This window comes from Ambystoma mexicanum, chromosome 2p (genome assembly GCF_040938575.1).
Source record: "Ambystoma mexicanum isolate Mex_15411 chromosome 2p, UKY_AmexF1_1, whole genome shotgun sequence".
NCBI lineage: Eukaryota > Metazoa > Chordata > Amphibia > Caudata > Ambystomatidae > Ambystoma > Ambystoma mexicanum.
Window position 1 is genome coordinate 1382795997 of NC_090923.1, and position 25004 is coordinate 1382821000.

General features: G+C 46.7%; 1 protein-coding gene across 1 annotated transcript in view; it reads left to right on the forward strand.

Moving 5' to 3' along the window:
- Positions 1–25004, forward strand: part of KIF9 (kinesin family member 9) — a 1188236-nt gene that overhangs the window by 1038775 nt on the left and 124457 nt on the right. The window contains exon 18 of the mRNA XM_069645790.1: positions 17242–17421. Within this exon, the coding sequence (XP_069501891.1) occupies positions 17242–17421 (180 nt within the window). The remainder of the gene's footprint in view (positions 1–17241; positions 17422–25004) is intronic.

Sequence of the window (25004 nt, forward strand, 5' to 3'; positions counted from 1 at the left end):
GAGAAGGAAAGATAAAACATAACGTAAATAATAAAGTGAACCAACAAATAACCTACATCACGGGTTTGATGACTGCAAATCAAAGGAATGTGCATCCCTGGCTTGACTAATATCCTATGACTAGCCATAACCAGATTTCAAGTAGTCAATTATAGGACTTAACACTCTTAAGAATGCTGCCTCATAGTCCGCTGAGATAGCCAAAAGAACATGTTCTAGTGCCATGAGTTCCTAAATATGGGACAACCATTGTGTAAATTGATGGGGGTAGATTATTTCCAACAAGCAGCTGTTTGCATTTTAGTTGCAAGGGCCAGGGTGAAAGGGATGTTCCATCCAGATTTTGTTAGTCCCCTCAGTGACTGATCACAGACACCCAACACCAGTATTTTAGGGCAGGCTGGACCCTTCCTGTGATTGTGTCTATGACCACTAGGATTTCTTTCCATTTCTTTCCATTAAAGCTTCTTGCATCCAAATGAAATTGGTCAGGCATAGGCCTTGTCAACATATTTCTTTCAGTAAATCTTGAATGCGTCAGGATAATTTAGTGGTTGTTTGGTGTCAATTATACAAACTCTTTTACCCAGCTTCTTTAAATTACATGGACTTGCTAAATGAGTCTGTGTCAGACCAAAACTTATCCCATTTCTTGTCTGTATTATGTCAATTGGTGGACTTTTTCCACCTTTCAATAGATCCCCATTTCTGGTGCTTTTATGACTCATTGATTACTTTATAAACGACTCTGAATAAATGTTTTGGGACCTTGTGTGCAAGTACAATGTATTCCAGTGGAGTGAGAAGTCTACAGGTCACATGTCTAACAGAATGGCGGGTAAAGCAGTGTCTAGGCTACATGTAAGCAAATCTATCCTTTTTTACATTTTCTTTTTTAAACTTTGTTTATTGCTTTTTTAACAACACATACCAACATCAACATAACAAACCCATTCAGAATGTCTTCATTACATAAATAAAACATATGCTTGTCCGCATCCACTTCTATTTTTTCAAAATCAACTTGTCCATCGTTTCCACAATAGTCTGGTGAGGCCCCCTCCAGCATGCACAGGCACCAAGCAGCTCATTACCTTGGACCATGAGTACACCCAAAGAAGAGGGAAGAGAATTGGGAAAAAACCCTAATCACCTGTATTCATGTGATCAGGCCCAGCAGCGCCATTACAGAGTCCACCGCCGCTACCTCTTTATTTATTGTGGATAGAGTGTCAAACACATTTTGACATACATACAAACCAACACAAATACAGGTTGGTTTCAGCACATCATTACCATCCTGTAGGCATATATCAATGCAAACTGCACGTGGCTGCTCAGTCCTTTCTTGTTCCCACCACCTCACCAAGCCCACCAATTCATTGTATCCTTGTCCATCTCTGATGTCGCGTCCATGTGCTCTGCATCTGATCCCCTACAAGTGCCCATCCCGCCAAACTCCCCCGCAGACCTATGCCTTCAACCAGGCTCCTCTCTGTCGTGGGAAAACATGGACTGTGTCGGTGCATTCCAGGCTTCGGCTCCCTCACTCCTTTCATGCATTCCTCGCCACAGTGCTCTATACCATACTGCAGTCTCTGCTACTGACCATCTTTTCAGCTCCTCCCACCAAGCCTCAAGTTTGGGACACTCCACCCTTTACCACGTCATTGCTATTCAGCGTTTTGCAGTATACAGATTAGATCCTTAATTTTGGAAAGGTGTTTTTTTGTGTCTCCCACCTCTCGGGAACAGGCCCAACAGACAGAACTTTGAGGGCCATGTTTGCATCTGAATACCTCCTCTTGCCTATCTCTCAACCACCCCCTGCCAACATTTTCTGATCACCGGGCATGGCCAAAACATGTGCATCATGTCCGCCCCCTCCTGCGCGCATCTCGGGCAGGCATGATTGTCCTCCCCCGCCATATAAGATAGTCTATGTGGGGTCATGTATGCCCTGTGTGTAACATACAATTGGGTTAGCTTGAATCAGGCGTTCCTCAAGACTTGTTTAGTATACAGCAGCACACTCTTCCATTCATCATTTGGCAAAATTCTCCCAGTGTCTGCCTCCCAGTTCCCAAGCACCTTCAACTTTGGTGTAGCAATGCTTCCCAAGAACAAGTCATACAATCTGGAGACCATGTGTCCCCCTTCTGACATATAATTTATAGTATCTAGCATCGTATTGGTCTCCAATTCCTTTCGCGGGCCCAAACATCTCTGCCCAATTCTCCTGACCATACCTAGATATAATAAAAACTGGCCCTCACGTATGTCATGTCTGCTAACAAATGTCTGGAAATCCAGTATTTTGCCGTCTCGTAATAGGTAACCCAACGTGGCTAGCCCTTTACTTTCCCACTGCCTACTGTATTGTCTCACGACTCCACGTTGTTCTCCAATGACTCCCAACAGGGGGACATGTAAAGAACAAGGATCAGTTACTCCCAAGTGCTTCCAGGCCCTGCACCATATGTCTTTGTCAAGTTTCAATAGCCCAGGGGGTCTTTCTACAGCGAGTTCTGTCACCCACAGTAATTCCTTCAAAAAATAATGCTGTAGCATCGGGTTGCAGCAACCAAGTGCCCTGCGAGGGCTCGTCTCCCAGCCAGTTTGCTGTGAATTGCAGATGCCCTGCCAGGTAATAGCACTCAAAATGGGGTACTCTCAGCATAGTCCCTCTGCAAAGCGACTCTATTCCTCCCTCCATCCCACAGAAATTCTCTGACCATTGTATCTAATTGGCGAAAGAAAGCTGCCATTATATTATAAGGTATATTAACAAAATAATACAAGAGCGGAGGGAGTACCACCATCTTTAGAAGGGCTTCCCTATCGGGTACCCCAAGTGGCAGCTTTTCCCAGAATCGCATCGAGTTGGCTACACCTTTCAGGGCCTTGAGCGTGTTCTCCTTATGCTGGTCCACCTGGTCATGCCATACATGGATACCAGGTAACGAAATGTGTCCGTTGCCCATTGGAGGCTCAAATGCGGTAGTTGCTCCTCGCTGAGGCCTTTAAGCCCTGCAAGCGGAAACAAGCAGGATTTCTCACAGTTCACCTTAATATCAGAGAACATGCCAAATTGGTCCAAAACATCCAGTCAATACAGTAAATTATCATCTGGCCCACTTATGTGTAACAGCATGTCATCTGCGTACAGAGAGACCAAATGTACCTCGCTGTCTATCTTGATTCCAGCTTCTATATACTCCTTCCTGAGAAACACAGCCAATGGTTCCAATGGTAAAATGTACAGCATCGGTGACAGTGGGCACCCCTGCTTAGTACCCCTATGTACCTCCCATGCAGCAGAGACTAGTTTGCCTGTCCTCACCATGCCGTGGGTGCAGTATAGATCAATTTCACCCGCTGCAAAAATCCTTTACCAATCCTGAATCGCTCCATGGTGGCTAGCAGCCAGTCCCAGCAGACCAAGTCAAAGGCCTTACCTGCATCCAACGAGGCCACCCCACATTCTTCAGCCAATTGCTTAGTACTATCTATTACATGATGTAATCGCTGCAAATTCCATGTGGTGTTACGCCCCACAACATATCCCATTTGGTCCGTGTGGACCAAGCTTCCTATTACCTTCTTGTGTCTATTCACCAGTACCGCTGTTAGGATTTTACAGTCTTGGTTGACCATCGAGAGGGGCCTATAAGACCCACAACTCTGTGGGGGTTTTCGTGACTTAAGGATGTGCACTACAGTAGCCTTCTGTAAGCTAGTGGGTAACACCCCCATTTTCTACGCCTCTGTAAAGACTGCCAACAGTCTGGGCGCTAGTATTTCAGCATATGCTTTGTAGAACTCCCCGGGAGTCTGTCCGGTGCCGGGGTCTTGCCAGTTGGAGGTTCTCTTATTGCTTCACCTATCTCTTCCAACATCAGTGGTGCATCCAGCATGCCTGCCTGTTCCACCTCCAGCCTTGGTAGGTTAATTAGGGTTATAGCTTCATCAACGTTTCTGTGCTCCTCTGATGCGCCTCTAGAATATAGGGATTTATAGAATCTCGGAAATACCTTGTTAATCCCACACTGGTTCCTGACTATTTCTCAATTTTCATCAACAATGGCACTTAACATGTCCCTTGGTTTCTCTCGCCTACACAACCATGCTAGCAGTGTCCCAGGCTTTTCCCCCTCTGCATTCATCCTTCGAGTACATGTTGCAAAATCTAACCTTTCCCATTTTCTCATGCAGTTTTGTTTCAGTCCCAGCAGCTTCTCTGACTCCCCAGATGTTCCCGCCTCAGTGCCCTCCACTTTTGTTATCTCATTTTCAGTGTCCTCTAGGGTCTGCTGTATGTCTGTCCTGAGAGCTCGCATTTCCCCTATCGCTGCTCCCATCGTAACCACTTTAAATGTGTCCCATAGCGTGCTCGTTTTTGGTACGCTATCTGTGTTGGTGTCGAAGTACTCCTCTATCTGTTCCTGCAAGTAGTCATTAAAAACCTCATCTTGTAAGACTTCCAACCTCAGCCATCGGGGGGGTATCCAGGGTCTTAGGGTGGTGTCTTGCCAGATCGGTATGAGCGGAGTATGGTCTGAAAGAAACCTGGCCTTGTACTCTGTGTACGAATTCTCCCAGGGTTTCCCTTCCCGTGAAGATGTAATCTATCCTTGTGTATACAGCATGGACAGCCGAAAAATTTGAATAACCTTGTGCATCACCATGTGTTTCCCTCTAGATATCTGCCAATCTTAAGTTTCGCAGAAGGACGTCAAGGTCTCTAGCCGGAGGCGCAGGCTATGTTATGTTTTTTTCCCAACCTATCTAATCCAGGATAGAGAGTGCAACTAAAAAGCCCCCCTGACCCCCCAAACACATGCACACTCCCTATATAGAGATAGCCTGGAGTATAATGACTTGAAAAAACACAGTGGCATCATGGTTCAGGGCATGTGTGTTTTATTCTTTGTAAATGGAATATTTATTGAGTTTTTAACACAATCCAACATACATTTGTGCAAGTAAACCTGAGGGACGGGTCCCGCAGCAGTAGTTCAAACAGTGTGTTTCATCCTTATTTATTTGTAGGGAGTGTCGCCCACTTCCAATGCCTAGCGCGGCACGTCTCTCAAGACCGAACAGCACCAGCATCGGGTCAAGCACACACTCCCTCACCCCAGTGCATCTTTGATCCAACCCAGAACCTCTGTCCAGTACACTTGCACTCTGGGCAACCCCACCACATGTGCCAGTAATTTGCCACTTCGCCACACCCGTGCCAATAATGGGGGTTCACCGTGGGAAACATTTTTGAAAGGCGTATTGGGTCATACTGCCAGCGGTGTAGAAATGTCACACTCTGAAGCTTATATTAGCTAGATATCGATGTTTTAAATGTTCTTTAACACATCTGTTGCCACAGGTTCTCATCCAGCTCCCTACTCAGGTCCCTCTCCCATTTCTGGCGTAGCCCCTGGACTGCACCCCCCTTTGATTCTAACAAAGCCCATAGATGCTTGAGATGAGTCCTTTCATTTCGTATGTCCATCGAGGACCCTTTCTACCGGTGTGAGGTCCCTCTGAACTGAATCCCTCCACTTTACTGCTGTGAAAATACCCTTCATTCTCAGGTAGAGGAGTGCTGATAATTTGCTAATGCCCAATGCCTCTTCCAGTTCCTGAATGCTAATTAATTTTCCTCCCTTTCACAGTTGACCCACCCACGCTAGTCCTCCCTCAATCCAGGCCTGGTACCTTTCCACCTCAGGTATCACGTCTCATACTGGAGTGGCCCATAAGTGGGGGCTACATGGTGATCTCATCCCTCCTTCCCCCCATACCTAGCACCTCCCAGTAAAGGGTGTTCTTGGATTTTCTTTGGAAGTCTCCCAGAGGAACCCAAAGCCATTTCCCCACGATTGGTGGGAGCAGGTGTTGCTTTTCCAGAAAAACCCATTGTTTCCTGTGGTCCTCCCTCAAATGTGGGAACATTGCCCTAATTTATGTAGCTCGATAATATAACATCCGGTCCGGGAGCCCCATGCCTCTGCGGTCCTTCGGCAGAATCAGCGTTTCCTAGCCCACCCTAGGTGTTTGACTCTGCCAAAGGAACCTTAGAATCAGTGATTTAGCTTCCTTCAGATAGGTCACAGGGGCTCGAACTGGCAACATCTGAAAGACATCCAATACCCTTGGGAGGAGAATCATTTTTATTGCATTGAGCCTCCCCATCCATGACAGCTGACCCTTGCTGCATGTCTCCCAACTCAGACAATTTATCGAACAGGGAGAATTAGCTCCACACAAATCTCTCCCCGGCTTAACTAGGTATTTAATGTTGTCAGGCTGCCCTTGCAATCCCAGAGGCCCAAGCGCCTCAACGTCCGTACAGTTCTCAGCCACGAAGGGGAAGATCACTGACTTTTCTTTATTCACTTTAAAGCCTGAATATCACCCCTATTCTTCTATTATTGTCCCAATTTATAGAAGTCCCAGCTTAAACTTCCTATTTCCCACCTTCATCCATCTACTTGTGGAGCCTTCCATAGACGCTCTGCCAGCACCTCCATCGTTAGCGCGAATAGGAGGGGCAAGAGCGGGCAACCCTGTCTCGTCCCCCTCTGCAGCTCAAAGGCCCTTGACAGTCGCCCATTTACTGTCCCACGCGCTACCGGAGCTATATATAGTGCCCTTATTCCTCTCAAGATCTGGTCCCCAAACCTGAATTGCCCAGTTGAAGGCCTTCTCAGCATCGAGGGCCACCAGCACTGGATTGCCCTCCCTCCACGCTGAGGCCTCCATCAAATGCAGTGTCTTATGCAGTTTATCGGCCCCTTGCTTGCCCTGAATGAACCCCACCTGGTCCGAGTCGACCAGTTTTGGCATTATACCCTCCATTCGTGTAGCTAGGACTCCGATGAAGATTTTCACATCAAAATTAAGTAGGGAAATAGGGCAATAGGACTTACGACTCTCAGTATCTCTGCCCACCTTTGGTATTACTGTTATCAGTGCCTTCCCGGAGAGGTGCTGCAGCCCAGCTCCGCCTCCAAGGTCCCGTTCCTCGTTCCCTCTGTGGATTCCAGCTGGCCCAGCTGGACACCGCCGGGGGGGCGGCTTCTCGTTGATTCTGGGCCCCTGCTCTGAATGGCACTCCCCGTCCTCCTCTCCAGCCGGGGGGAAGTCGAGCTGCCTCTTGGCGCCTCTGAGGGATACGACTCGCACGGTGCCCTACGATCGTGTTGACCTCTGTGACGTCCCTCTCCGTGCTAATTTTCCTGGAACCGGGCGTCGGGGATGACGCCCACCTCCTTGGCTATGGTGGGGGGTCAGTCAGCGCCCCATCAAGGCTAGCATTGACCTGGCGGGGGGGCAGCAAGTTCCAGCACGACTGTGCTTGGCAGGAGCAGCGGTCTCACCCTAGTGGTCTCCGGCTTGTCTGTTTTATAAATCAGACTTCCCTGTTTTCCCAAAGTCTGTGCATCCAGATAAGAACGCCCCTGGCGTACGCAGAAAAGGACAAGCTATACAGCGTTCTCCCCATTTCCTGGCTATAATGACGTTTCTGTCAGCTGTGAGGTGTGTTTCTTGTTGCATTGCCACCTGTATGCCCCTCCTGACCAAATAGGTATGCAGTCGCAGTCTTTTCACATAATTATTAAGACCTCTGACATTCCAGGTGATTACGCCTACTCCACTAACCCTTGACATAGGTGCTTACTGCCAGGTCTTCTGGTTCCCACTGCCCTACCAATACGCCTGATGGCTCTATTTTCCTGCAATCGTGCCCACATTCACTGAGGCTGTACTGCCCTCCTACAGCCATCTGTGTAGGTCCGCCCGTCCCCATGCGTCATCCTAACCTGCACATTAGAAATTCGACACCAGCCCAGTCTCGTACACTGTCCGCCAATTCCCCAGTGTTCATTGTTCAACCTGTCGAATAACACAACAATCCCCTCCACCCCAAACCCTTGCATATCTGCCCTCCCCACCCCCCAAACTCCAACAACCGTAATTTAAGCCTATTAACATTCCACACAACTAAACCGTCTTCTGCTTAGGCCCAGCCGCTTCTCCCGTTCCCGCTTCCCCCATCCCGGGCAACGTGCAGCTGCTTAATGCCTTAAAACCGACATCTTAAGTTACAACTGGGGTTTGTGGCACCTGCCTGTTGCAGCAGTCTTTTGAAAAACCTGCTCCTTGATGCAGTGCCCTGCCTCCATGTGCCCCTGCTTGTTTCCAATGTATGTTCCTCGCACCTGCATGTTTAAGCACTTTCTGGGATTAGTGGTGCCTGGGAGCGAGTCCCCAGTTTGCGTTGGTGCCATCATGCTACATTGCATTGTTATTCCTGCCCGGAAGTTGCTGTATTCCTTGTGCATCCAGGCAGGATTGTGCCTCTGCTGTGTTAACAAAATGCAACCTCCTGTTCTGTAGAATCTTCAGTTTGGCAGGGTAGATAAACAAATAACATATGTTTGCTCGCCGCAGACGTTCTTTCGTTGGCCCAAACATTGCTCTTCGCTTCTGGATCAGAGCTGTGTAGTTGGAATATTTGGCAATATCAAGTATATAGCAATATCAAGTATCCTCTCGCGATGGTCCCTCCTCCTCTAGAAAAAGGCAGGATCCGTTCTCTGTCGTTCTAGTTCATGATTCTTGATATTAATGGTCTCGGGGGTGGGGCGTTGAGGGTTTGGGGGGGCACCCGGAGTAGGTTTCTTCGTCAGTGACCTGTGTGCCCTTTCAACAGTAACAAAAGTTAGCGTGCCCAGGCCTGCCTTCTGCAACAGCATGTTTTTGACATATGTTGTAGGGCCTCTTCCCTCTTCACCCTCAGGGAGTCCAAGTATCCTGACGTTATTCCTGCGGGCTCTCCCCTCTGCATCTTCCACGCTGTGTTCCAGAACCTTCACTCTAGCCAGCAAGTCTGCCACCTGTGTCCGGGCGCCGGCAATACTTTCTGTATTATCCTGCAATTGCTGTCCTTCCGTACCAAGGCGGTTCACCAGCACCCGAACATCCTGGTGGAGCAAACCCACGTCTACAATAACCATCAATCTTATGCTCCAGCGCTGATTTCAACTCTGCTATGGCTGCCAGTGTTGGGCCTCAGTCCTGCACACTCACCTGCAATGATGCAGCCACTGCTGCCTGCTCACCCTGCTGCACCGGGTTACTCTCCTCCTTCTGTGTATAGGGCTCCATAATGGTTTGTCGAACGTTACCCTTGCGACACTTGTCCGGCTTCTGAGAGCAGCTCCTGTACCTGGCCCGTGTGATTAATGTGGCGGCGTAGCAGTCCGTGTCGCACCCGGTAGTGGTTTCAAAATGACACACCCAGGTTCACTGAGCTATCCGTTGGGTCCACTGTCCTGCGCCACCTCCTTCTGTGCAGACCTGCGGGTATTGTCGCCTTTCCAAGGGTCAGGCTCACCCCGTCTTGGCCCAGAGATGCGAGTTGTAGGCCCCTGTTCCACCTGATTCAGACAGCTACGTCTGCATGTCGCTCATACATTGTGTTAAGACCAGGCTGCCGTCCTTTCCTCCCAAGTATACTCTTGAAGTGTCGGTGTCACAGGCACTGCCTCCCTCGCCCAGCTGTCTACTGGGAGCCCGCTTCCGGGGCAATCAGACCGCAAGAGCCATTATGAGCATTCTCTCCACCTCAACATACATTTGATGCAGGAGCTAAACACGGCCCCGGTCCGCCTACTGTCTGGGACAGCATCAGCAGCCTCTGGCAAGTCCCACCACCTGTGATCTACAATTCTGAAGTTATTATGCAGATCCCACTGCAGCAGCCCCCAAACGTATTAGCCTCCTACAATGTTTATCACCTGAGCATATGCCCAGTAGGACCTCTAATCTGCAGCGGGCTTTATGGCACCAGCACGACCCTGCAGGGTGTCAGCTGCTGTGCAATGAGCAAGGAGCCTTGTTAATCCAATCCCATAATGTCTCCAGCAGCTGTGGCAGCATTTGTTGGCGAGGAGAGGGAGTGAGATCTCCCGGCCGTTCCGGCGAAGCAGTGTGTAGAAATTGTCCCAGCCGCATCAGTGTGCTGGTACAATGCAATGCATGTAATTGGTGGCAGCCTAGTGTCTTCTTCCGAGGCACCCAGGGAGCTGCAGCCGAACCAGTCCCTGGGGGAGTCCCCCTGCCCTACTTTGGCAGCGCCCACACCAGCTGCGGTCTTACGTGGTGGTTGGTCTCCTCACTCGTTATGAGACCCCAGCGGTCTAGATATAGAGGAAAGCTCATCCAAAGCACTTGCGCTACCATCTCCATGCGGGCCTGGCTCACCTCGCGTCCTCCATGGATGCCGCCCAGGACCACCTCTGCGCCTACAGCTCCAAGGCCAGGGGCAGGCCACCGAACGGGGCCTCTAGCACGGCTGTTGGGTTGTGATGAACCCAGAAGTTGCCTGTGAGCTCCACTCAGCCCGCCAGCAGTGATACGAGCGCAAAGCTAGGCAGGTGTTTCAATGCCACCTCCTTGCTGCAGGCGGACCGCTTGGTGTTATGGACTCACTTCAGCCGCCATCTTTGGTCAGCGCACACAGTCCTTCGGCTACGCTCTTCTCAGCTTCCCAGGCACTGATTTTCTTCAGAGCAAAGCCTCAGTCACAGTCTTGGTTGTCAGCGATCAGGGTGTGCAAGCAGAAGTGCTCTATTCCTCAATTTGCTTCGCATTCAGGATCTGAATTCAGGATCAAAGTGGGAGATTGGGTAAGTCATGTCTTCACTGCATGAGCTCAGGCCACATCCCCCAAATCTATCCTGTTTATCTAGTCCGAGTTGCTGTTTGGCTTTAACAAATTATGTAGGGGTTAATAAATCAGCTTCAAGCATTACTTTGCATCCCCCAATTTTCAATTTTGTAAGACATTTCACCTAAAGCAGGAGAGAAATTGGGGTTAAAGGAGATTGAGGTGAAAGAGACGGAAATGTAGTACATTACAGCTTGCGGGTAAGCAGATCCTATAACACCAGCACTGTTTTGGTGTTATTAGTAGCATAGGCACATAAGGAAAGATCCACTTTATTTAATCAGGGTACCTTTTTCAGTGTCATTTCTAACACGATATGCGGCATCCAGGCCCATTTCTTCTGTGATTGTCCCATTCAAATATTATCCGGAATTGCGCAGCATAGTGATACTTGCTGAAACCTGGGACTATGAGTCCTCCCCTATGCATTGGAGCTCTTAATAACGCGATGGACATCCTTGGTGGCTTCCGACCCCAAATGTCAACACAAGTTTTTGCAGAGGAGAAAAATATTAGGAACTAGGAAAATGGACTGGTAGTGTCTGAAATAAGTAAATAAATGTTGGTAGCATATTCATCTTCAGCGCCTCCATGGAACTTAACCAAGAAGTGCTCAACTGAGACCATCCAGCAATGTCCTCACTGAACCTGGAAAGCAGTCTCGGAAAATTAGCCATATATAATTTGATCAATATTGGCGTGAGGTGCACGCCTAAATATTTTATTTGCCCTTTGAATATAGAAAAAGCAAACTCAAAAAAGACCTGAAGAGATGGGCGACGCAGGAAATCTCCCTGATGTGGCGCATCACAGCAAGCAAGATGAATCTCCTTCCTGGATTCCTATATGCATGCTCTGCTCTCCCCGTAACAATTTCGCTGACCGCCCTCCATGGACTCCAGAGGAAACTGCTCCATCTGGAAAGGCAAAAAGGCCTGAATCCCCCTAAGAACAATGATGGGAAACGCTCGCCTGGGAGGACTGGGTGTGCCCGATCTTCAGAACTACCAAATAGCGGCCCAACTGGCCCACATTCATGCCTGGCTAATGTCCTCAGGCGCCCCTGATGGGTGGAAATACAACAATCCCGGCTGCCTCTTCCTCTACGTTTCCTCCCACACACTCTACCCTATCTCTGACAAAGCAAAGACAAACTCCTACTCTCCACCAAACATACGTTAAAAGCATGGGACAGCGCATGGCGGCGACAAAAGATCCCGAAGGGCTTTAACCCCTTGTCCCTGGTCTTTATGAACCCCTCTTTTGCCCCCGGAACCAATCCCCACAACTTCAAGAATTAGCTAAGGGGAGGCTTAGAGTCACTGGGCCAACTTTTCACGGAAGGTCACCCGCGAACATTTGAACAATGTAAAGAGACCTTTCGACTGAAAGAAACAGACAGGTTTACCTATATTCAACTTCAGCACTGGTGCTCTCACCCACAAACCCGGCAAGCTGTAACGTGCACGCCAACGCCACTTGAACTAACGTTGCAAGATCTCCCGACTCGGCGAAGGATCTCAGCTCTATATAAATGCTTTTTGGGTGACTTCTTCAGCTCCAAAACCCGAGCAATGGCCCTGTGGGAGGCAGACCTAGGACACCTGTTAACTGACCAGAACTGGGTGGATATTTGGTCACAAACTCACTCAGCGTCCTCCTGCATCACAAACCGAGAATGTGCATACACACTCCTACTACAGTGGTATTACCCCCCCCCCCCAAGATGTCATCACATAAATCAGGCCCTGAGCCCTGCCTGCTGGAGACAATGTGGACAACCAGGTTCCTTTTACCACATGTGGTGGTCGTGTCCGAGGGTGCAACTTTTCTGGTACCAATGCGTGACCACGTTCGCAGACATCACGCAGAAGGCAATCCCACTGGAACCTGAAACCACCCTTCTGGGGGCCCCAGTCCCAGGATGCTACCCAAGATCAGGAAGAAAGGCCACACTCCTAACTCAATGCCTCCTGGCAGCGTGGATTGTGGTGGCTCGTACCTGGAAGACTGTTGAAGAACCACTGATGGCGCTGTGGTGGGGGAAAATGTGGGACATTCTGATTGCAGAAAAGATAAGTGGCCAGAGCCGGGACCCTGCACCGCTACCAGGACACCTGGGCCCAATTTCTAGACTATAACCGGAGGTTCCCGGCCATAACCCTCCTACCCCGGAGCACCGCAAGAATTCTGGAAGGGACAGAAACAAATCGAGCGGAAGAAGAAGCATAGGGTGGATGGGCGGGGGACGGGGCGGGAAAGGTTGGGGGCCAACTGCCATGTGCTGATTTTGCTTGTAATGTTTTCGCTCTGCTCTGGTGCAAAAATAAACACAGTTTAAAAAAAAATGGAGTTATTGTATTTCAAATAATTCCTAAAAATACAACTTCCCATTAATGTTAAATTGACCTATTAAGACATTAAATTGAGTCTTTGTGAAAACCTCATAAATGCAAACAATAATCCCAGTGAATTCCCTTGAATGATCCGTGACCGTAGACACTCTTTTAGAACAAATGACGGGTCATGGATAAAAGTGCCAAAGCAAAAATACGCAAATTATTTAAAACATTACATTCCATAACTAGATGTTTCACATTTTCAATGTCCAAACCGCAGAACAACTCAACACGTCCTTTGGTTTTCCTTTAGATCGAAATCAGATTATTTCTCTTGTGTTTGATAAATTAAAATTGCATCTCATTACCATCTTTCTCTGATAGGGCGAGGGTGATTTAACAAGATAAACATTTCTCTCCCCCAATTTGTTATGTTCTGTATGTAGAATAGAGAAAAGTTTGAAGCTCCTTATTAAATTGCACATCTCACACCAATCTTGCTGTCTTAAACGTTTTCTTGCACTTCCTCAATTTTTCATGATGTTAGTAAATGACATCCCTTTATCCGTTATAATTTTTTCACAAATGTTTACATAACCTAATGTGTTCCTAGCTTCGCCTTTACTAAGAAGCTAATCCTACGAATTCTTAGGGGCCAACAATAGGTTTTTACAGAGTATTAGTCTTCTCCAAAATAGATGTGGGTTTATGGAATGTAACCGTAACTCAGAACTGATCACCCCAACCAGAACGCAGGTTGGCCGGCCTAGCAAATTTGTCAAAATCAATCCTTCGATTTTGGAGAGATCATAACCCACCAAAATATGGTGGGTTTCCACACTATTTACCAATTCTGGAATAACCTTTCCTTCATAAAATTTGATAACGGATTCAAGGAAAACGTTCCATATTTGAAATTCAAGAACTTCATTTTTGCTCCCATCTGCACAACCTTCTTCTCCAAGTTAGTTAATAGAATTTTACGATTTTGCAAATATTTTAATTCTTTTACTGTATGAAACTTTTGGTTATTCAACCACTGATTATAATCCAATCTTTTGTTTTTACACATGTAAACTGAATCATTTTCGTTTTACCTGTATTAATGACCAAATTATTATCCTGGGTATATTTCTGAAAGACTGTGTAATCTTTGGAGCCCGATTTGAGTAGAATCTAAAAGAATAACATCATATTTGCGTAACAAGCTGAATTCACTACAAACTAAAATCCTGAACACCAAACACACGCTCACCAGCCAACCCACCCCCACCACTCCCTCTTCTGCTGACACCTCTACCCTCTTCTCTTTCAAGGCCATACAGGAGCAGGACATGATCAACCTCATGAAAACTATAAAGCCTTCCAACTGTAAGGGTGACTCCTGCCCGGCCGCAGTAATCAAGAACTGTGCAGATAGCATCACTCCATTCCTAACAGCCTTTGTAAATGCTTCCTTTGCTACTGGGAAAGTCCCCTCTTGCCTCAAGGAAGCCTGGGTCTGACCCCTCCTAAACTCCTAAAAAAAACACACTTGACCCCACCTTATCCAATAACTACAGGCCCATCACCACTGTCCCTTTCTTACTTAAGATATTGGATAAAGCGGCATACCTGCAAGTACAACACTTCATAGAAGAGAACAAACGCCTAGGGTTACGACAATCTTGCTTTCGCCCCAGGCACGGAACAGAGACCCCCCTACTTGACCAAAAAAACAGATGGACGATGCGAGAGACCAAGGTAAACGGGTCTTACTCCTACTTCTTGACCTGTCTGCAGCATTTGACCTCGTAGACCATAATGTCCTATGCCACCACCTCACCTCCACAGACAAATTCTCCCCTGACGCCACTGTATGGATCACCTCCTTCCTACAAGGTAGGACCATGCAGGTTTTCTCCGATCTAGCCACGGCCTCACCCACCATCATGCTCTGTGGAGTACCCCAAGTCTCCTGCCTCTCCCCTACTCTCTACAACATCTTTACACGCCCCTTCTTTCTCATCTTTGACGCCATGGGTATCTCCTACACCAACTACGCTGACGATACTCAGATCCTCCTCACACTAACAGGCAACTATGACACAGACTCCACGACACCTAACACCATTTACAACACCATCCAAACGTGGATGGCTGTCAACGGACTCTGCCTCAACTCAGACAAGACAGAACTCCTACTGGTAGGATCCACTGAAACTCAACAATTTTGACACCCAGTTCAGCCACTTCACCATTGACTTCATCAAAATCCCAGTATCTGACACAGTGAAAACCCTTGGAGTCTATCTGGACTCCAACCTAACCATGACGAGAGAAGTCAATGCAATTGCCTCTACTGCAGCCTTCCATGCAAAACTCATTAACGCTGCCAGGCCCTTTCTCTCCAAAGAGAATTGCAACATAATATTTCCCACAGGTACATTTTATACTGTAAATTAAATGGGTACTGTCACATGTGGCGTGGCATTTCAAGAAGATTTATTTTCCTGTGTTGGGGTGAAATATGTCTTCTTTCTATATGTGGAAATGTGTTCCAATTGTTCTAGTTGCTTGGATGAGTCGCTTTGCGTAACACTAATCTCATTTGCAGCATTCTTATTTGTGAACACTCTGCCACCAATTGAATGAATTTCCTCTCGAATTTCAGCAGTCGGTTGTGAGTTGGCACAACTGTTTTTGGATTGTCGCTGTGACAGTGTTCTGAAGCACTCTGATGCATTGTCTGTCCTAGTTAGGCCTGCATTGACCCTGATCCTGCTGCCATTTCACCTTCCTTACGCTTCCCCGCCTGAGAATGTTCAGATCCTCCTAGTATGGACTATGTAATTGCTCTCAAGGCTTGGGCTTCTGACGCTTCTGCATTAGGCGTCCTCCCAGGTGTGCCTGATGCTGCCAAAGGCATGTATTAATATGTTACGTGGGAGTAGTATACCGGTAACCAGTGCCACTTAATGTAAATACCACAGGGACACTGATAGATCTGGTCTGGGTGCTCAGTGTGTGAGTCAGATTAACTGAATCCCCCTGATATAAGCACCAAGAACCATGCACAGTTTTGGCAACTGAAGAAGGTAGCCGCGGTTGGCCCAGCTCTTTCCTTCCACTAAGTTGCGTGTCACTTGAGAGAGTTCACCCGCTCCATGAGGAGTTAGGCCCGTTATCACGCGTGAAGGGGGAAGAAATCACCCTGTGCTACCCGCTACCACTCACCTAGTCTCAGGAGGAATCATTCAGCCCTAGGCCGCTGCACCCCCACCTAGCGGGCTTCAAGCAACTATTTCTGTTGTCCATCAGGGAGACACCCGAAAGCGGTGATTCAGCTGCTGGGCCATCTCTGTCCACCGAAACAGTGCGCTAGGAGGATGTCACCAGAGAAACATCAAGTTCTGCTCACATAGTGGCCAACTTGTTATGAAGGCGGCTCATGTTCCTCTACCTGAACCTGTTCAGAGTATCTATCTTCCCTTGGAGCACTAAACGGGGAACATATTCGAAGTAGCTAAGCTCCCGGCATCAGTGGCAGATGTTGGGCACACCTCGTAAGTGGTTTCAAGAATACCTCTAATGGTAGTAAGGGAGTCGTTTTCTGTCATTTGGAGGTGGATCACCTACATCAGCAAAATCTGTGATGGATCTAGAGTGACTAAATGTAATGCGGATCATCACTAAGTAATCCATCATTTTATCAAAGCATAGTGTCTGCAAAGATCACCTATGAAAAAAGTCTTTAAATGTATTTTTTCTGCTGTGGAAAACAAACTGCCAGGCAGGAGGTGATGGAAGCATGAGAAAACTCCTTTGAACTCCCTCCCTCAGCCCACACTCCACCTTTTGGCACTACTCCAAAGTTCAACATCCTGAGTCTGTGTACCATTCACCATTTACCACTATTCCCACTTACAGCCCCTGACTCCACCTATAATTTCACCAACCTCCTTGCCTGCTTAGCTGTACCGTAGAGACTTTCCTGTTCTGCCCCTTCCCAATACTTGCACCAAAACCCCAAAGACCCCAAACATCTGTCAAACAGAAATAAATGTAACTCAAAATGTTTTTATGAAATTGTATTTGATAAAGGTATTTTTTTGAAGTCAGTGGATAACCGAACACATGGTGAATTGCATGAGACATACTCTTTATTTTTCTATGCTTGAATAGGGGAATACATCAGTGAGGAAGGTCAGACAATAATCGATGAAGAGGAGTTCAATCTAATTGTACGGTTGAAAGATCTGAAAAAGCAGTACAGGGCAGAATATGATGAGCTGCGTGACCTGAAGGCCGAGATTCAGTACTGCGAGCGCCTGGTGGACCAGTGCCGGAAGAGACTTCTTACAGGTACATCAGTCTTTCTGTTTAGCCTAAATTACAAGTGGACGTTTATGCTTCTTGCATAATAAAACTTTTATTTGGATGATCTGTGTTATCAAAACTTTGTAAATCATTTATTTTAAATGGAGGAAAAGATATTTCCATATTAGCCCCGTCATTGTCCGATGGTTAGTTTAAATGTGTGAGCTCAGTAATATGATGTGAGGATGCTGGACATATAAACTCACTTAGCCTTGGCAGGCATTCAAGTCATTCATAAGATGTGTAATGGTGCAAAAGTACGAGTCTGACACAGTGGTGGCATGCTTGTTGGCAAAGAAAAGAAAAGGAAAAACCTATCTTGCCCTATTTCTGTGAGGGGGTGTACTGCCTCAACAAAAACACCAAGGACTCCGTAAGGATGTCCTGCAAAGTTAAAAGTCCACCGTCCTGTGTCCAAACTTATTTCTGTCCCTTACAATAAACTAAGTAAGTAGAAACTGGGTGTCTTCTTGTTCCAGAAGGAGGCTTCTCTCGTTCTGGAACTAGCCTTATAATGTTGAGTTCTTGATGAAAAGGATACCACGAATGCTTCTTAAAACACAGTTCCCAAACGTAGTATTCAGCCTGGTTCACTATCCTGGCAGACCCAACTGTAGACCTTTTTATCTGCAACCATATTTCCCATGGATCAAGTGGGTAAGTCTCTTCCCCTTGTTTTGTCTCCAGTTCAAAGATTGTAACGTCAAGTCTGGTGCACTTTCCTGCCAGACTTGACCACAGATTCTAGAATTCCAAAAAGCCACTTTTCCCTTTGTAATGGGTCCTGGACCCCTTGTTTCTGCTTCTTGCACATCTCTTTCTTGGCTACTCCTCAGGTCCCCATGGGCTGTATAGGGCTCTCCCCGACTTGTCTTCCTCTTTCGCGTGGGTCCTAGACCGATTTATATTGTCTCGGGATCTCCCCGACTTGCTTTGGGCTCCAGCCCCTCGAGTATGTCTTTCTTCGATCTTGTATTGGTCCTTGACCCTTGCGTTTTGTTTCATATGGGTACCAGGCCCTGGTGTGCTGGTTCTGTGCGTTTTCTATCCCTGCGTCCTGATGTACTCTCCTATCATGTACTTTTCCATACAGGATATTTTGCAAAGTTCCTTCCAGCTTTTAGAGTTCGTTCATTATCCTTTTCTGCAACTTCATATGGATCCCAGACATTGATGTGAGGTTTTTGTGGGTTCTCCACCCCTACTTCATTCAATGTCACACTGAACAGACCTGGTGAACTCTCCTGCCAGGTACTGTTCCATTTAGGATATTTGATACAGTTAGTTCCAGCTTTCTTAGTTTGTTTGCTATCTGCTTCTTGGGATATTGGTGTGGGTCTTTTATCCATGTTTAGCACCCTCTGTATCCCACCAGCCGGTCCGACCCGTTCCATACTTTTGGGAAACGTTGCAGTCTCCGGTCTGTCCTGGGAGTGGAGCGGGGCTTCTGCACTGTTTCCACTGTCGACATCCAGCCCTGGGTGGCTCTGCAGTGGTAAGCTCTCTCTCACGTACTTGGCTGTGCTTCTTTTCTTTGCTTTGGCTTCTCTGGTAGGGTTTCCTCTTCCCCCGTCACCTAATAGGTTCCTGTTCCATCGAACCACAGGAGACACTTGTCTTTCCTCAACAGCATCTCGTTCACTTCTCCTTGGGTTTCTCACCACAGAACCAACATGTGGTTCCTCGCTCCTCCAGGGCTGGCTTGACGATCTACATAGTCCTTCTTTGCTTGTTATGATCGGTGAGACCTTTAGCAGACAACCGCATATTTTGGTTCCGGGGTGGGCATTTTCCTCCTTGCCTGATCTTCTTCGTGTTAGTGAATTTGTGTACTCCACATGGGTAAGGGTCCCTCTTCCTCGTCTCCGTATGATCTGTGTGAATGGGATCCTCTGTTCTACAGAGACACAGAGGTGTGGGGGACCATAGAGGATTTACTGGGGTAAAAGGACAGAGAGGACAGAGGTGAAGGTGGTGATGGCTATTGTCACTGGTCACATGGAGGTCTTTCCTCCCCAGGAGATCCACTCATTGAGTACCACCCTCAGGGGGACTATCGGGTAGCACCCTCACCTCCCTGGCCTCATGGGAAAGGGCTTTCCCCATGGAAGCAGTGACAGTACCTTGGGATTCATCATACATGGCACAACCGGGACCACAACAGGCCCTGTAACCCCAGGTAAACCATAACGGGTGCCAGGTGAAATCCAAAATGGTGGATCAGCCAAATGAAAGCTTGTTCCACATCACCAAGTGCCAAAGAACTCAAGTGGTCTAGTTAGGTCATTACAAACCTAGTCACACAGGTGCATGCTCTCCAAGAGAGTGCAGTCTAGGGAGAGGGGACACAGGGCTGTATGAACTCACACTCAATTAGGCAGTGCAGATGCTTAGAGAACGAGTATTTGAAAAGAGTTTGAGGAGGAGGTGGCCATACAGAAGCAAGTAGGTGGTGGTTGAGTATCAGAAGGAGATGGTTTAACATCAGGAGGAGTCAGTTAAGCATCAGGAAGAGTTGTAAAAGGAAGCAAAGAGGAGGTGGCAGAAAATCCAGAGGAAGTGGTTAAACCCCAGAAAGCGCTGGTTGGCAGAAGTAAGGAAGGGGAAGGTGAATATGAGAAGAAGAAGGTTCAACCTTTCGGAGGAGTGAGTTGAAGAAAGTAAGGCGGAGAAACGTAATTATAGGAGGAAGGTGTGTAAAATAGTAAAAGGAATAATGAAGTTCGAATAAGGAAGGTTTGCGAGAGCCTTTTTAGCCCCAGAAACGAGAAGAGGGAACGAGCAAATGGCAGAACACCATCAAGAAGCATTAGTTGAAGATGAAAAATAACCAGTTTGGGCAGAAGGGACACGGTTAAGGCCCTGGGAGTGGGAGGTGACAGTCCCGACTGACCCATTCCGACCAAGCTCCTATATTCCATCAGGTACCAGGCTACAAGCTTCTCCTAGCCACACTATGCCACGCAGCAGGCCCTGATTGGCTAGATGAAGTCTGGAACTGAGCATGAGGCAAAGGAAGAGCATCTAAAAGAACCATTGTAATGTAGGAAAAGTTATTTTGTACCTACAAATGAGAGAGAGAAAAACAGTTTGAGAACCTCTTAAAAAACTGTATACAAGAAAGCGTAAAGATGGGTTCGGGAACCAGGGACGTCATTTAGGGGTCGCCAGAGGTCGCAACTGCGACCTCTGTGGTCTCCCTTGCGACCTCTGTGGACTCCCTTACTTTTGGAGTGGCTGGCTTTCTTGTTCAGGCCCCTTAAAAAAAGAAGAAAAATAAGAACTGGAGTGCCACAAGTCTATCACTTTCAGCACTGACCCTAAATAAGAAAGAATAGGAATAACAAATAATGTGTCTTTCTGGAATTCTATACAATAATTGCTAGACTCATTAAAGGTTTATTTCAGGCACACTTCAGGGGGTGAGTCACTGATTTAGTCTGTTCTTAAACGCCTCAACTCAGCCTAAGTGATATATAGTAAAACATCATTATCGTTTGGTCATCGACGTCTGCTTGCATGCACAGTGATTTCGTAATTTGGGCCTATACACTGATCTTAACGATACATATGGCGATCCATTCTTGTATGAAATGTACATCACATTATAGTGATATCGTAACCATATTTTTCATAGTGTACAATGCTATGTGATGTAACTTCCTGCTTTGTTAACGAATGAAAGGTTGTGTTCCATCGCTTCCCGCAATATCACTTCGGGGTGGGGGTCAAATGACATCACTTCCTGTGATGTCATCAGGGGGGTCAAGGGTTGTGTGAGGTCACTTCCACTACCCCTGGCATTTTGGTGAAATGACGTCCCTGTCGGGAACCCCATAAAACCACAACTAGAAGGAAGACTGGTTTGGGAAACCCGTAAACCTACAACAAGGGACCATAGATTTGGGATGGGGAAATCCAGCAAAGTCGGCCAAGGCAGCTGGACAGCACGCATGATAAGTTAGCTTGGAGACTTTAGCCCGGTATAGACGTTCTCCGAGGCAAAGTAGAGTCTAAACGCTTTCAAAGATTCCCTTCTTGTGTTTCTTTAAATTGACCCCAAGGATTATCGTTAGTCCCCTTTAATCTGTAAAATTCCCTCTCCTGCTTAATAAAATAGCTTATAGAGGTGACGCCTGTCTTGATCTAATTTCCAAATCCTCTCATCCCTCATGACTGAACCAAGAGACCTCTCCTTGTTTGAATTTACAGAGATGCTAGCTATCCTGTTGGCCCGATCTTTTTACCTAATCCTAATAAACCTGCATTTGTGTAAAAAACCCAATCTTCTGTGTCCATCTCTCATTGATTTCACTCAGCTTTGTCACAGATTATTCCCTTGTTTTACATACAGACTACCCTGTACGATTGGCTTATTTATATTTGGAAAATGAAGGTCTTTTAGCATGAACATTTGAGGCCCAAGTGTTGATTCCTTGATCGTGACAGTATACTTGTATCTATTTACTTGCTTCTCTTCTTACTACTCTATTTAAGGAATGCATTAGAATGACAGTCTGAAATTCGTAACTTTCATTTCCATATACAGACTCAGTGTTTCAATCCTCAAAGATGGCTGGCTTTAATTCAAAGTGCACTACACTATATTTGGTCAGCAGTCACAAACAAAATTAATTTTGGCATATGAATTGGACTATCTCTATTTTACCAAAATCCTGTTTGACACATTGCTCAACCAGTCCTGTCTCCGATTTTTCCTTCAACTTGCTAACATATAATGGTAACATCCCTGGAAATTATGTAATGGCATGGATATTACCTTTTGACGGTTCCATATCTTTATAACAAACACATAAATAACGAAAACTTTTTCAGTGAAAGAAAAATAACGAAGTAATGTAGCATTTTTGTCTCTTTTTTTAATTTGGGCCCCCCAAACCAGCTGTTTCCCCTGCTTTATTACCCCCGACCCTTTTTAATCCATTACCCCACCGCCATGTATAATTTAACCAAAAATTCAACATATTTTTTGTTATTTTTTTTTCACTGAAAAACCGATTTGTTATTTATTTTTCATTATAAACACTGTATACCCCTTTTGACTTGGTTTCAATTGCATATCCACTCGATAACAATATAAACATTAAAACCTTGACTGGCAGTCTCCCTAAACCTAGCACCCCAAGTTCCTATTTTATGGATTGTAATGATGTCATATGCCCATAGCAAAGGAAAAGAGTGAGAGTAATTTAGCACCTGCACTGGGATACAGGATAGTGAACTGGAAAATCTGCCCCAGGCCACTGTGTTCTTGTCTGTAACCTCCTTGACCAGGCACAGGATAATGCTGCTGGCCGGATAAGGATGAGACATCTTGAGAAATGCTCTGGAGCCGCATGACCGGAATTCCTTTGGTTGAACCGGTCTTTTAGTCACCATTCGGCCCATTTTTTAGTTCCTGCCAAAGTCAACGAGGTTCCCAGAGCTGGCCACAGTGTTAACCACCTGCCTGAGTAGGGGACACATGTAGAAGCTGATAAGGGGTGGTCTTGCAGGCGCATCCCACCAGCGAATTGCAACTCAGGGCATTGTACCTGAATTGAGTCAGGTGGCCGCTATGACCAAGCCTCCTGACACCATGATGGCTGACCCCCATTTTGAAACTTCATCCGCTTAAGCCACAGTCCGATGTGAGGGACACACAGGCTCACATAATAAGGAGGCAGGTCAGACCATGTATCACCTATGTGATGTCCAAACTCTAGTGCACCCATTGGAGGTGGGGTCACACAAAGCTGGTAAGGGAACGGATTATAAAAAAGGGACAGAGCACCAGAAAGGGGTGAAAGTGTGGAGACTGGAGTGGAGGCGTGCAGACCCAAATATATAGGGAATAGAGAAAGGAAGAAGCAGTAGGAGGAAGAAAATGGCTAGAAGGACAGGAGAGAGAGCAGAAACATGAAGAGGAAGGAAATCATCAGAAAGGACCAGGGAAAAGAGTGATAAATTGGAGACAGTGGGTAAGTTGATGCAGAGTGTAAATGGACGGGGAGCAGTAGGAGGAAAAGATTGGCTAGAAGGACAGAAGAGGAAAGAAAAGTGTGAAGCGGAAGGAAATCACCAAGAAGGGGAAGAAAGGGGAGAGGTCAGAGACAGTGGAAATGTTTCAAAGGAGGAGTAGCGCTGGGTGGGTATGAGAGAGATAGGGACCAACTTAGGGGAGATCAGGGCTACTCCACCACCAGATCGATTGGTCTGACGCTTGGAGAGTATCTTGTGGACATCATTGAGGAAGGAGTCAAAAGCAGTGACATAGGTGTCATTGAACCACGTCTCGTTGAGAGCAACGATGTCAAGATCAACGTTTTAAAGAAGGAGGCATATGTCAGTAGAGGCTTAATAGCTTCTGTGTAGATCTATTCCCACAATCATATTGATTTCTGCATTGATGCATGTGCCTGGTTGTCCTCCACATGTGGGCCTCCACACTAAGATGTAAATGTGCAAAGGCCATGGCGCATGTTCATAATGCATATTGGCAATACATATTCCTTCAACTGTTACTTAAATGCTGTACACAGGTGTTTCTATGCGTGACAAGACAAGGAAGGGGAAGCCAAAGGGGAACAGAACAAACAATCTTTCTAGGCCTTGTGTTATTCAGATCGTGCAAAGGGGATGGAGAGGAGAAGTGCCAGGGGGAGGCAAGGGGAGAGTGTAAAATGCTGTAAGTAAGTGCAAGTAGGCAGGGGACTTTGGGGATTGCAGTTACAGTCCATAGTGCGCCGGAGGCAGTGCATGGGGCTACTGGTCATGAGGGAGCCTGGTCCCCATAAGCTGTGGAACCGCTAGCCCTATGGGGCATGCATTCTATACAGTAAATACATAACACAATACGCAGAAACTTATTTTGTGTTGGCAATAAAAAGGCTGTGGGCCTCATTACGACCCTGGCGGAAAAACATGGTGCTATTAGTTCAAGTTTGGGAGGGCAAACCTCTTTTGAAATGTTACGCAGTAAAGCCTGGGCTATAGAAACAAAATCTGGTTAAATTCCATGCGTTTGCATGGCCAGCACATTCAATGTCAGATCTTTCACAAATTCAAAATCCATCTGCTGGTGGATTGGCTTTGCCACCTACGGTTTGCTTCTTTTGGTGTACTCCTTGTTGTAACGAGGCATACCGAACATTCCACATGTTGTGGCACACCTCTAAATCTCCAGTATGGCAGAATTGGGTGAGTCCCCTCATGTCTGTTGAAAGCGTTTTGTCGCAAACAATCTTCTGAAGTGCTATGTGAGGCAGGGAGCCTTGAACCAACCACCTTTTCTTACGCTTCTCCTCCTTGATCAATGGCCCATGTGTACTGTCATGAAAATATTCGTTTTCTTGCCAAGAGTGTACTTTAGAACAATGCTGCATCACTGAATGCCATTTTTCAAGTAGAGCATCAACAGACCCTTGACAAGTTTTTGAGCTCCACCAAAAATGGTTGCTTAGAGACTGTGACCAATTCAAAATGTTTTCTGTGGCCTATATTTTGCCAGAAGCTGTAATTTGTTTTGAAATGGATTTTGCTACGTGCCATACATCATATTGATGCTT